This window comes from Grampus griseus, assembly GCF_964374135.1.
Source record: "Grampus griseus genome assembly, chromosome: 1".
NCBI lineage: Eukaryota > Metazoa > Chordata > Mammalia > Artiodactyla > Delphinidae > Grampus > Grampus griseus.
The window spans coordinates 8720819-8734165 of record NC_139017.1 but is presented as its reverse complement, the minus strand read 5'-3'; the positions used below and the strand labels follow the sequence as shown (position 1 = coordinate 8734165).

General features: G+C 35.2%; 2 protein-coding genes across 2 annotated transcripts in view; one reads left to right on the top strand and one right to left on the bottom strand.

The window, feature by feature from the left end:
- CDC73 (cell division cycle 73) overlaps positions 1–13347 on the top strand; it is a 92211-nt gene that overhangs the window by 36887 nt on the left and 41977 nt on the right. The gene's annotated exons all lie outside the window — the stretch shown is intronic.
- On the bottom strand, positions 6492–7760 carry B3GALT2 (beta-1,3-galactosyltransferase 2; the record flags this gene model as incomplete). The annotated part of the gene is made up of 1 exon (XM_082671289.1): positions 6492–7760. The coding sequence occupies one exon, from the start codon at positions 7758–7760 to the stop codon at positions 6492–6494; it is 1269 nt and encodes a 422-aa protein (XP_082527415.1).

Genomic DNA, 13347 nt, shown 5'->3' with positions numbered 1-13347 from the left:
CCTCAGGGCCATTGTACCTGCTGTTCCTTCTTGGAATTGTTCCTCTTTTGCCTGATTAACATCTAGTTATTTCTTAGATGTTAACAAACGATTCTTCTGAGAAGGCTTTTCTGACCATAGGTCAGGTCAGTTCCCGTTATATGCTTGCAAAGCACTGTGTATCTTTCCTTCATGACAGATATCATAGTTGTCCTTTCCACTTATTTGTATGAAGATCTGTTACATGGCTTTCTCTGTCAAAGGAGTATTATGGCAGCAACGTAATGATTGTTTTTGTTTATCATTGTATCTACAGCTCATGTATTAATGCCTAGGCTCTCAGTAAATATTTATCAAGTGAGTGGCCTTTTGGATGTTTCTTCAACGCTAAGGAGGACTGGACTCAAGAATTTCTATTAACCTAGTGTTAGAGTTCTGGAACATAGCATAGTAAACTGGTCTGTTTGGGAAGTGATCCTAGGGATTTCATCTGCATTGAATTTCTATTGAGGAAGGTTAACACTTCTTGATCTTCTTCAGCATCATGGTCCCTGCTTAGAAATGCACTGTCATGTGAGGGACCTTCACATTTGTGGAACTGATTATAGTAATTATTTCCAGAATACTTGTACTTTCTTTTTGTCAACATATATTTACTTATATGTTGCCTTATTTGCAGTGTGGGTGAGCCCATATATAAGCCAGTGGTTGAGTCTTACTTATTTTTAAGCCTTCAAAATCAGTTTTTCACTATAGAGAAAAATTGATTTTGACGCCTTAAAAATAAGTTTCATTTCAAATAAGATGAAAATGCTGCCAACAAAAAAGGTGAGGCTCTTTTATTGAGTCAAATTTTAGTTCACTGTTTCTAATCTAGGACTTTTTGTTTGTTGATTGCTTTGAGGAAGAGAGGATACATTATGGAGTGAAGTAAAAGGCAGCAGTAAGATCAAAAGATTGGGTAGAGAAATTAACTTCAGCAAGGAAGAAAGTCATTCATGGGCCCTGCTGCTATCCAAGGATTTTAGGGATTTTGATATTTATCCTAAGAACATTGGCAATCCATTGAAGCATTGGGATGATGTGAATAGTTTTGTGGTTTTGAAAGTATCATTCTGGCAGTAGTATATGGGAAGCAGATTGGGTGACTGTGAAGAAACCAGTTGTAAAAGTTTTGCTCACTTGAACTACTAGAGCGGTAAGATGAAGAAAAGTGGGTGGATTCCACTGTGAATCCAGGTTTTGGGGATAGAGTGATACGGGTGATAGTAAGAGAAGGAAGTGGTGAGGATGACTCTGGATATTTTCGTGTGGCCACTGACTGGATATAGCCATTCACTCAGACAGGAAATGTTATTTTAAAAGTTATAAAATTTGGAGATGAGAGAAGATAACTGGATTTAAATGTACTGTTAAATGTGTGTACTTAAAGACACTCAGACATACAAATACTTTAAATTTGGGGTTATGCTTATGAACTTTGATTAAGAAATTCATTTTATTTTTGTAAAAATTAACTTTACTTGTCTTTTTGGCCCAGTTATTAGCTTTCTCTTTTCAGTGTAGAGGAGTCATTCATTCTCTTCCCTCCTTTACATAAATCTACCAGGAAGAAGGTTGTAGTTTTTTTTTTTTTTTTTTTTTTTTAGCCTTATCAGGAGACGAAAAGATCTCTGATAAAGGAATAGTTTTAAACAGCAGATGTGAAGGTATGATCAGGCTTCTCTGTTCATTCATTTCTAAGCTTAGACAGCATTTTACAGTGCAGGGGGCTCAGGCAGCTGTGCTGATGGTTACTTCCGTGTTGGTGGTTACTTGGGAGACACGTTGCCTCTCCCCCACGGTGGTGTGACTAGAAACACAGCTCCCAAGCCTGTTTCCCTGATCCCTCTTCAGTAATAAGGTATCTATAGCAACATGCTCTCCGCTATATTATGTTATATGCACAAAAACTACTTTGTTTTCTTGTGAGGCCTGGCCATGAATATGGATTATGAACAGCTCTAAAATTTTCAGCCTGTTTTCTTTAACAGAAAGTTGTTCTTGGATCCCTTTACTCTCCTGACTTGTTCAGGTGGCAAAGCACACAGAGGGCATGGTGTTATAGAGCATTCTGAAGTCATCATAGAACCCAGGAACGACTTTATCACTGCAGCATTTGCTAGTGGTAGGTTTTCTGTCACTTAGCATTCTTTGGTTAAAAATTGACTCTGACTAACTGAAACCAAAAAAAAAAAGTATCAGAATATTATAGGTGAGTTCAAAAAATTAAAGAATCAAGTGGTAGAAGGGACAGGAACCGTAGCACCTCTGGGATCTAGAGAACAAGAATCAGTGGGTAGTTTCTGCAGGGTGCTGAAGTTCAAGTGAATCAGCTCCAGTCATTTTCTTTGTGTGCGTGTGTTTGTTTCCTTCAGGATTCAGATTGCAATAAGAGAGGGTCTTTGGTTATCTTGGCTAGTGCAAGGCAGGGTGTCTTGATTGAAAGTTTTCCTAGAACTTTCTTATTTGAGGGTGGAGTAGCTCCCCAAAGGAAATCTGCCAGTATGTTAGAAAATTCTCATTGCCATCAGAATCTCATGCTAATTCTATTATCTATATTCAAATATATGTTTTTACTAGCATTTTAGGTATGACAGTGAAGCAAACAACCCTTATTAGTTTTATTGTATAAATTAGTATCTTTTAAACATTTAATTAAAAACATATACAAGCATGAATTTAAGATTTTGCATATAATGTTATAGCTTTCTGTTACTTAACATTTATTTTTTGTGATGCCGTTGATTTATTTTCATTTTTCAACGTTTAGGATACTTTCTCAAGTGAAATTCAGACTGAGAATCTATAGGCTTCAGTGAGAAGTTGAAATAATTAGATTAATAAACAGATGGAGGCAGTTGCTTTCACTCTAGTTGTCCTTTAGCTCAGACATTTGCTGGTGGAGGAAGGGGAAACACTTCCTGCAAATACAGAAACGTTTTTCTTCCTTCTCTGGCAAATCGGATCTTGAAAGTAGTAAGGTGTAGAGTTATATCGTGCTTGGGGGAGGGCGTGTGTGTGTGTGCTGATGGAGTGCGCAGCAACAGGTTCCTGGCCGAAACTTAGAATGGCCCCTGTTAGTATTTGATGCACATTACCCGTCTTCCGAGAGTCATGTTAAGCGATACACTGATACTCTGTGAGGTGTGTTAGAATATAGGTATGGTAGAGATTTTTTTTTTTTGGCTTCTTAAATCTGTGTTAATTTAATAGTCAAATTTTGTAGTTAAGCAGTAAAAACTGAAAACAAACCTGAACCAGCTGGATAAATCAGTTTTACCACCTCATCACCAAACAGTAGGCGACTAACCAGTAGAGTGAGTAAATGCGGTGCTACTTTTGACTACTAACAATGATCAAATTGTACTTCAAAAGAAGCACTTTTTACATAATTTCTAAGTGCCACCTGCCTGTTGTTTACAAATGTGTCTCAGTGCCCAAAGGAGCAAGAGATAAGCAGTAATTCTTAGCTTTTCTGAGTTTCTGGCCCCCAGACATCAGCAACTGAAAAGGAGAAGAAAAAATAACTGAGGGATCAGATTTCCTCTCCTTCTCCTTCTCTTTATTTGCACCTGACATCAGGCGTCCCTCCAGTGTGAGAAAACAGTTGTGATGCCTGGAGATCCTAGCAAAAGGTGAAGAATAAGCATGGAATAGAAGAGAGGACAGGCCGTTTTTGCTTAGCTTTTTAGACCCTCTAGCAGGAGTCATATGTGAAGTATGTAGCAGAATAGCATAATGGTTAAGAGTCTTTGCAGTGGAACCCTGCTGTTTTACTAGCTGTGTGATCTTAGGTATTTAACCTCTTGTACCAGTCTTTCTTATCTCTTAGTGTTACTTATAAGGATTATACGAGATATGTGTGTAAAGTGCTTTAACACGGTACCAGGCACACAGCGTACTCTCAGTCAGTAAATAGTTCCTGCTGCTGTGTTGGTATTATTTTTATAGGGGTTTTGGTAATAGATATTAATAAGACTCCAGTTGATTTTTTGTGATTATACTGTATAATCAGAGGAGAAAGAAAATTTTTTTGCTTGAATTAGAATTTCATCACCTATATAATCTTGATCAAAATAAACTAGTAAGTATTGAAAGTTTTGGTATTTTTATCTTCCACAATATCTCGTAACACTTCGAGCATAAAGATTACATGGTTGTTCCTTCCTGTAATTTTTTTCTTTGACCAAATGCAAGTGCTGTCATTTAAAATTATATTTTCATGCATAGTAAAAATTACATAGTACTGGGCATGAATAAGGCACAATTAATATTTGGTGAGATGTTTAAATACTGTATTTTTAAATATCCTAATATGAATTTGAAAATCATATTTTGCTGAAGTCAGCTTGCATATTCAGAATGGAAGGTCAAAAATAAATTAATGGCAGAATACTTATTTTAAAATAAAGATTTTCAGCAGTACTAAAACACTTGTTATTTGATTCAGTGCTCTTTGAGAACTTGGAGTGTCATGAGATTCCAAGTCATCTTTTTTAGACTTGAATTTTTCTGGAAGGAAAATACTATCTCTTACAGATACTGCACTGTAATAATAATTTGTACACATAGTGTTTGGATTGTATCTGAGTACATACCTGTGGATGCATACATGCATATACATATACTTTTAAGAAATAAAACTTCTGAAGTATTAAGGAGAGGATTATACTGAGGGAAGGATTCCTTTTGTCTTTCATCACACTTACGTAATTTGGTATTATCCTTTTATGTGTGACCTTTCTTTAGTAATTTTGGTATTTAGTAATTTTAGTCTTTTTATAACCATACAGAATAAATTAAGTGAAAAACAGACCTTACCAAGAGCTGGGGGGTTATTTAGCTCAACATTCAGAATTATTCTATGTAGAACAGAACACTTAGACAACTGAACTGAAAGTGGGAGATAAGTTAAGTATAAATAGAATTCAACGCATTAAATGATAAGTACTGAAGCAGTCTCTGTGGTTCTGAACTGTAACATGTTAGAATTCTGTTTTGGTGGATAACTCTTCAGAATAGAATCAAGGATGAAAATGATTGTTATTAGAATTAGGATAAGTGACATCCTCACTGAGCAAGATTGATAAATTTATACACTTGTTTAGAGTAAAAACACCTTTTTAAAATTAATGGGTTAGTATTTCCTGATTTTAAAATTTATAATGGAGCCATACAAATTGTGAAGCATTTGGACCATAACACTCAGTAAAGGTTTTTTGTTTACCTTTTTTATTAAAAACTTGATAAAAGTGCATTGTATACATTGTTCATCCTAGAATCAAGTGTTCATCAAACATTTGTAGTTTTCCCCCATCCCTCCCAAGAAAGTTTTTAATCAGTGGTGCAGAATATTTGTCATCCACCAAATTAAAAACTGCAGGTTTGTAAACTTGGCACTCAGAGAAAGAAGTAGGTGCCGTAAAATGATTAAGTACTGGCATGTGTACACCTGCTGTCAGGAAATAAACTTCCCATATGTTGCAGTTTGGCAGACATGCATCTTAAAAGGTATTGAATGAAACTGCCGCTGCACTCTTTATCCTTTATCTTTTTTCAACAGTGCATCCTCTTTGTGCCTGTAAGTAATCACTTTTGCTTCAGTTAGAGGAAAATGATAGATTTTTTCAGATATGCTTGAAGTTAACTGGTGATGCTCCTTGAGAGTGCAGTAACTGGTTGATTGAGTAAATCATTGAAGTTCTAGCTTGGCCCTGAACACCAACGAGGGAACAGATGTTCTATTTTGAAACATTTAATTTTTTTTTTTATAAAAATGTGAGCCTGAGACACATTGATTTTTTTTTCACATTTTATCACGTCATGTCAAAATAAATTCCCCCAGTATATGTGCGTATTGATAAAAGAAAATGAATATCTCAATTGTTTTTAAAAAGTAAATACTTAGATGAGAACTGCATTGATGAAACATCTGAACTTTATAAATATGTTTATGGAATAATTCAACTAAATCTTATTGCATGGAATATGGTTTTTAGAACCCTAGAATAGGTCAAAATTTGTCCTTTGCACAATTATAAAGTTTCCTTAAAATTGACAATAATGTTTTATTTACATTTAATTATATTGAAATGAAAAACTGAATCCAAAGTCTTTTGACTGTATCCATTTCTTAAATTAAAATTTATGTGGAAAACATATGCAAATACACCTTCTTGGCCCCTAACGTAAGAGTTGAACCATTGATGTATGCACGCCTGTTATTGCATGTTAATACACAGAATCCCCTTATGTGGATTTTTAGTAGATTGTTTGGGATACCTTTTTGTTATATCGTGTTGTATTTTTAAGAATTACCTTCTTCAGAAATTAAAAAAATATTTTTGGATTCCTTTATGCGATGAGTTTTAACTAAAACTTGTCCTATGGATGTAATCAGTTTTAACTATACATGCTTTTAGCAATATTTTACAGATCGCACGTTTGGGAAAAAAAAAAAGTTGTCTTTTCTAGTGGAGTTTGCGGTGGCGATACCTGCCTGCCTTTTCTTTTGCTGCGTTGGCACAAGCGTTGTGCTTATTTTGTTGTAAATGGTTCCAGTATTTTATCAGTTCACTAGGCTGGAACTGATGAGAGGTAATTAGGTGGCTGTATTTACAGCTTGAATAAGAAACTCGCCAGTGATTGAACACAAACTCATTGGGAGGGGGGACAGGATCAATTCTCAACTTGGCAAGACAGATCCCTACATATACATCTTCCAAGTGCAAACGACGGATGCTTAAAGAAACTTTAAATATCTTCTCTGCCAGATCTCCAGAAAAAACATAACCAGTCCCAGAACAGAAGACAGGATAGCGCTCACTTGGGTAGAGGTCTGGTGGCATGTACCACTTGCTGTCTTTGTTTCTGTTGGGTGCGTATCCCCTCATTAGGTAACCAGTAAAATAGTTATGTCTAGGAGGCAGGTCTGGCTTGAGTAACTTAAGTATTAAATATTCGGTGTTGACAAACATGTCACTGTCAGTTTTCATAACATATGGAATATGTGGACAGTATGTGGCAACCCAGTTCATGCCCATTAGTGTTTTAATGGTCAGATTATAGTATGTATCTAAATATTCCTGTTGAATTATGTCATGGTATTGTCTGCTTTCTTCCAGGATTGCACGTTGAAGGTAGCCATTTAACTTAATACTTACACCCAACAAAAAAATTCGTGTGATTTGGATACCAGGTGCTAGACTTTCATTGCCCCAAGTTTGCCGAATAGCTCTTCTAGCTTCTATCTGTCCAGGTTCTGCAGCTATTAGTAGTATTAAAAAAGGGCTTTTCTCCTGGCATTTTGCAGGTTCATTGATAAGGTATTTGAAATGGTAAGAATTTGGATGTCCAGTGCCTTTTTCATTGTAAATACTTCCGTTGGCACTGAGTGTATTCTCCAGCCCTGTAACTCCTTGTGGTGACAGATCTGTGTTATTGGAGTTAGTTGCTGTTTGAGGCCTCAGAGTCTGTGGGACTGTTTCTTTCCAAATGTTCCGAAGAGAGCTGTGGTTTGTCTCACTTTTTGTAGAACGAAATCCACGGAAAGTGTATGTCACAGGGTTTTCTTTGAATCCAGTTCTGCCTGGCAGCCAGTCATGATGATTGAAAAACAAAAACATAGCAAAAAGAAACACGAGAGAAAGTACACCAATAAGATGGGTACGGAACAGAGACCTCTTGGCATTCCAGCTCATCTTTGCAAAGCAGCAGTGTCTTCTTCTCCACTGAAGCATGTTGTTAATATCCAGTAGTGGATGAGAGATCGGTGGCTGAGATTGTGTTCTTCTCCTGAATCAGTACTGTTCTTTGGTAATCATTTTCTAATGCTGTCACGTCGTCTCCCTCGCAGTCATTCTATAAAGATGAAGCATAAACGTTTACAGAATGGAAATATCACAGAACTGCTTGAAAGAGACTAATAAAATTAGGGCACATGGAAATTTTTAAGCTGTGAAAATAGGATAACCCAGGAACAACGTTTATGATTTGTCTTCCCTTGGCAACGTAACATCGTGAGAACAGGATTAATTTCTTTAAAAATACACCTTTGGAGCACAGTGACCACTTTAAAGAGATGTGAATGGATTGATTTTCTTCCACTTATTTCATCATCTATCTCAGTAGCTCTGGTCACTTGTAATTGTTGACTTAAGTTAAAGATTAAAAGTTGTATGCATGGAGAAGAGGAAAATGCTGCTAGATCCCTGAGAGAGGCCATGTAAGGAGGCCTGAGAGCAGATGGAAAATTTATTGGCATTAATTAAAATTGATTTGACATACCGTTGGTGGTATGGTGCACAGTCAGCGGCCTTTTTTGTAAAATGGTCATGTATCAGTTGTGGGACAGACGGTGCAAGGTTGATTATGGCAGAGTTTTGTTAGTCACAGTACACTGCTTGGCATGTTTCCGTTGGCCCCTACTGTGTCGAGAAAGTCAGTGAGAAGACGCACCTGTCAGAATTAATGTTCAGGGTTCAGTAACTTCAGTGCAGGATTTTAAGACAGTAATAAATGATGGATATTTGCAAGTGCTCTTTTCTCATGTTAACCTTCCACTTCAGACATGAGGTATTCAGGAGATCATTGTCCTTACTTAGACTTATGATTGATTTTTATAATATAGCAACTAATTATCTTTAATTATCTGTGGACTTCACAGAGTACTATCACGTATCTCAGTTGAATCTCCATGTTAGAATAAAACAAAGAACTGCTTTGAACAGTCTTTTCAGATTTCTTACAAAATACAGACACTAGGTATTATTGTATCCCCAACTATTTAAAATTTTAAATTTCACAAAATGCATCTTAAAAGATTTTTGAGTTATGCTGTGTTCTAAATTTGCATGTAGAGAATTTTTTACATTTTTAGGACTTCTGCTAGCATGACACTTAGAGCCCTACATTTAGAAAAAAAAATTTATGAGATGTCAATATGAGAAGTTCACGATGCCACATATTAAGAACTGGTCTTTGAACAAGTTTTTTTAGTGCATAGCACAAATTGGTTCATGTTTTTTCAGTTTGTTATTTTTCTGGATCAAGGCGTGGGGGTAAAGGATGGGTAAGGAGCTGTAGCTTGAATTCTGTTAAAAGAGAAAACAAACCTTTTTGTGTAATTTTATCAACTTTTTATTGTGAAAATTGTTTCTTTATGTAAAAGAAAACTGGTCAATTAAAAACATTTATTGTAGGAGCGTTTGTTTATTTGAAATTATATATACACATATGAATGTGTTTTTGTAGCCTGTGATATTGAAAGGTTTATGGTTAATACCAAATTTGCTTAACCTCGGTAAAAAATTCAATTATTTGGGGAAAATAATGGCATTTACATGGAAGTCCTCATATAATTGAATAACTAGAATAGCACTCATATAATGTAAAGTATTTTGAAAATATTGATGGGAAGTGTTAGACTCCTGTTCTAGCAGAAGCCACTAGGAGGAGCAAGCAGGTGGGGATTCGAGCATCTCTGAAGCGTAACAGTACAGGCGCTAGCTTTTGATGATTTCTAGTATCTGAGATTATGTAGTGCTTTTAGAAGTTATGGTGTTTCTCAAATGTAAGAAATTACATTAATCATTTTGTGAGATAGGAGCAGTGTTTTTCTTCCTTAAGTTTTCAGATTTAAAAAAAATAGAATCTACTTATTTATTAGAATTTATTTACCTGGATTTTAATTTCACATTGCTCTGATGAAGACTAAGACACTTCACCATACCAGTAAAACATAGTTCTGTGGTGAGCTCAGTTGAAAATAACAGAGCTGAGTGTTCTGGTTTAGAAACTCACTTTTCTCCTCCTTACACTTATAAATAGTTGGCCATTCTGTTTAGATGAGGAGACTCTTTCTAAGCTTTTATTTTCAAATGAAATATTAGATAAATAGTAATAATTTCCCTCCACCCCGTAAAGAAGCCAGTAGATATAAGGGTTATGTGTGTAAATTTAAAAGAAACAAAAGTTGCTTTTAAAATTTATTTGATAATCTATTTTAAACATTCCAAAGCTAAATTAAATGTGTCAGCTTTCTCTTGATATAGAATGCTTGGAAACTGGTTGAAGTCTAATCATTTAGATCCTTTAAAAGTGTAAACTTGATGGTTTAAGAAGCAATAAATAGAAGGTCAGATGTTTGAATGCATGTTTGAATAAAGGACTGAAAAAATGAATGAAGGTAAATATATTAGTAAATTGTATTTTTATGAAAACATTATACCTGAAGTGATGTTTCTAAAGTATTTCAATGTTACAGAAAACAGCAAATTATTATATATTGTAACCTGGCATACATGTAGTTTATGGTCCTATGTGATTTTGTAGCGATAGGTGATAGAGATGCATCTTAATGTAAATTCATGATATTTGTATGTTTGTAAATATCCAGCTGCTCAGGCTTGAAAGCCATATATACTCATTTCTTAATCTCCCGTTGGTAAATGTAGTGCATGTGTCTAGCCTTAAAAAAAATTCTTTATTAAACATTTTTCAGATATTTACCATAATTTTACTGTTAAAAAGAAAGTACAATTAAAGTAACTATTCCTCCTTTTATTAAAAGATAAAATTATTCTCCAGTTACTGCCTGTTGTACATTAATTCTTAAGAAGTGGGAACAAGACCAGAAAGTTAAAATATTTTGACATTCTAAATAGTTTTGCACTTTTACATTTTCAGCGTAGAAATAGCTTTGATTTGTCTTTTATGGGTTTTTATGGTAATATTATCAAGTGATTAATATGTATTTACATCTTATGGATTGACGCTCACGGAGAGGATGTTACTATAAAATGTTCCGTTACTTCTCCCTCTCTCTTTCCCTCTCTCTGTCACACACACACACACACACACACACACTCACACACACACACACACATGCTGTTTTTATTATTTGGCTTCTAAAAGTGATAATATCTTAGTCTGTGGGAACAGTTCTAGATTTAAGGGGTGCTTGAATAAAAAACTCTACACTCTTGTTTTGAGATAGCTAGCTTATAAAAATGTTTAATTGGTGACTTTAACATTGAGAGATAAAGGTACTAAGAGAGACTTGAGGTTTTTTACAACCATATTTTTTTTGTTTGTTTAATACCATCTGGTTTCATTCCTTAATGGAATAAAAATTCATACTGTGAGTGAGAGTTGATGTTGAGCTCTAATAATAATAGGGCCTGATAGACTTGTTTAATCTTAACTTTAGAATGGAATCCCTACATATGTCTTAAAAATGTTTGCCTTTTGTGATTATTAAATAATAGGTTGAGTTGTGCTGTAAAATTGAGCAAAAATCAGGATCTTTGACGATCTGTAAAAAATTTTAGAAATACCCGAGTTCCTGAGCCATGAGTTGCTATTCTATGATTGTTACTAAAATAGTTTATTAGATTTATTTCTGCCCTGCACACACATACTGTGCCAGTTAGTTCATCATTACATATTTATATAACCTGGAAGCACAGTGGCTACATTTAAATTTAATTTTTTGACCTTGTATTGCTGTTACATGGATATTTTTATGACAGTATTTTCATATTATGTTTTTGAGTTTCACTTTAAAAATGATCACCAAAACCAGTCTTATATTTTGATCATTTAGAATCAGTCTGTTGCTTAAAATAAAAGCTCACTATTTTAAAAGGGGGTAATTTTAGCAAGTATTGATATTTCTTTGTTTAAAGTTGTATTCGTGAGCATGCAAATCTCCTGAGGTGGTGTGCTGTGCATAAATGCACACTGCCTTCTGTGATCCTGTGCAAATGCTTTCCTTATAGTATCTTACAGCTCGGTGGTACTTAAAATTTGTTGATAGTTTCAGAGTTGGTAAGTTATCTTTATTTAGGGAGATGGGTATGGGAGGCAACATTTTGTTATTAAAAACTGTTCTATATTAAGATTTTGTTTTAAAAGGACTGAAAAAGCTCTTAATATTAAGATCATCTTTGATACTATTTAATGAATTTCACTGCATTGACCTCTTCGATGGCCATTTTTAAGAGAGCACTTTAATTTATTGGATAAGGATTCAACTTGACTTAATTTGATAGAGGATTGCTATGTTTTCTTTAGAGGGCTTCAGATTTTTTTTTAAAGTTTAATTTCTCAGAGAAGCCTTTAAGCACATCTTGTTACTGTTTGCCTTTTCAGTAATACATAATTACTGCAAGCTACATATTTACTTGAATAAAGCAATGACAGATTTTAAAATCATATATTTAGAAACCCTTTCATAGTTTCAAGGACAGTGAACTGTATGAACTTGTTTATTAGATATTAGTGCCTCCAGGGCTATAAAAAAGTAACAGACATTTAAATGAGTATCACAAACAAGATATCAACATACCTTCCTTGGTCAGGCATTTATGAGGCGAGGATTATGCCCACTGAAGATACTTTTGGCACGCCATCACTTCAGCCAAGATGCTATCGAACATGCGCACCTCCCCCAGCAGTCTGCCTCCTGCGATTGCTTTTCACAGTGTCCAGAGTGTCCATCTGTCTGCTTGTCTTCGAGTTCCCCTTCTTGTTCATATGGGTCCTAGTCTTCTGTGGTTTTTCCTTTCTTTCATTTTCTTTCTCTTTCTTTAAACAAAAGAGCTGTGGTTGTTCGTTCTGTTTGGAGCACTGTCGACTCTTGCTGACAGTTGATGCATTGAAGCTTTTTACATCTGCTGTTTTCCTGGCCGGACAATGCAGTGCTGTATTCTCTTCTCAGTATCCATATTTCTAGTAAGAACACTGAGCTGCAATCAAAAGCAGCCAGAGCTAGAATGGAGTGCTTCGATTGTATTGGAAAAGAACAGGATTTAACTCTCTTTCGTTGTTGCCTGGCAGCTGCAGGAAGGATTTTGAGCAGTTTTACCAGGGTTTTAGTCTGTAATATGAAATCCAGGGTTCCTCAGCTGCTGCACAGGCAGGCAGCAGTTTAAATGTGGGCTTGACAGATGCTCTCTCTGACAGAGCAGAATTTAACGTCACTGCTTGGCTGAATCCCACGTGATTGTTTGCATTCATTTTGACTAAAAACCTAAGGTAGGGAGAAGCTTAGAGATTTGCTTCCATGTGCTAAATTATATATATTCAGTGTAAGTGTAGTGATGAGTGAATAATACAAAAATGGGATGATTATGAAATGAATGGTTATAATTTTATCTTTTTCCAGCTTATTTCCTTTTTTTTTTTTTAATTTATGCTCAAGCACGGGCTTTCTAAATGTTTTCAGTGTTAGATGTTGGTTTTCATGTTACGTGATTTTATAGGGCATAAGCAATATAAGCTTTGATATGTAACTTAGTGTAATTTAACCCCTTCAGTGCACTC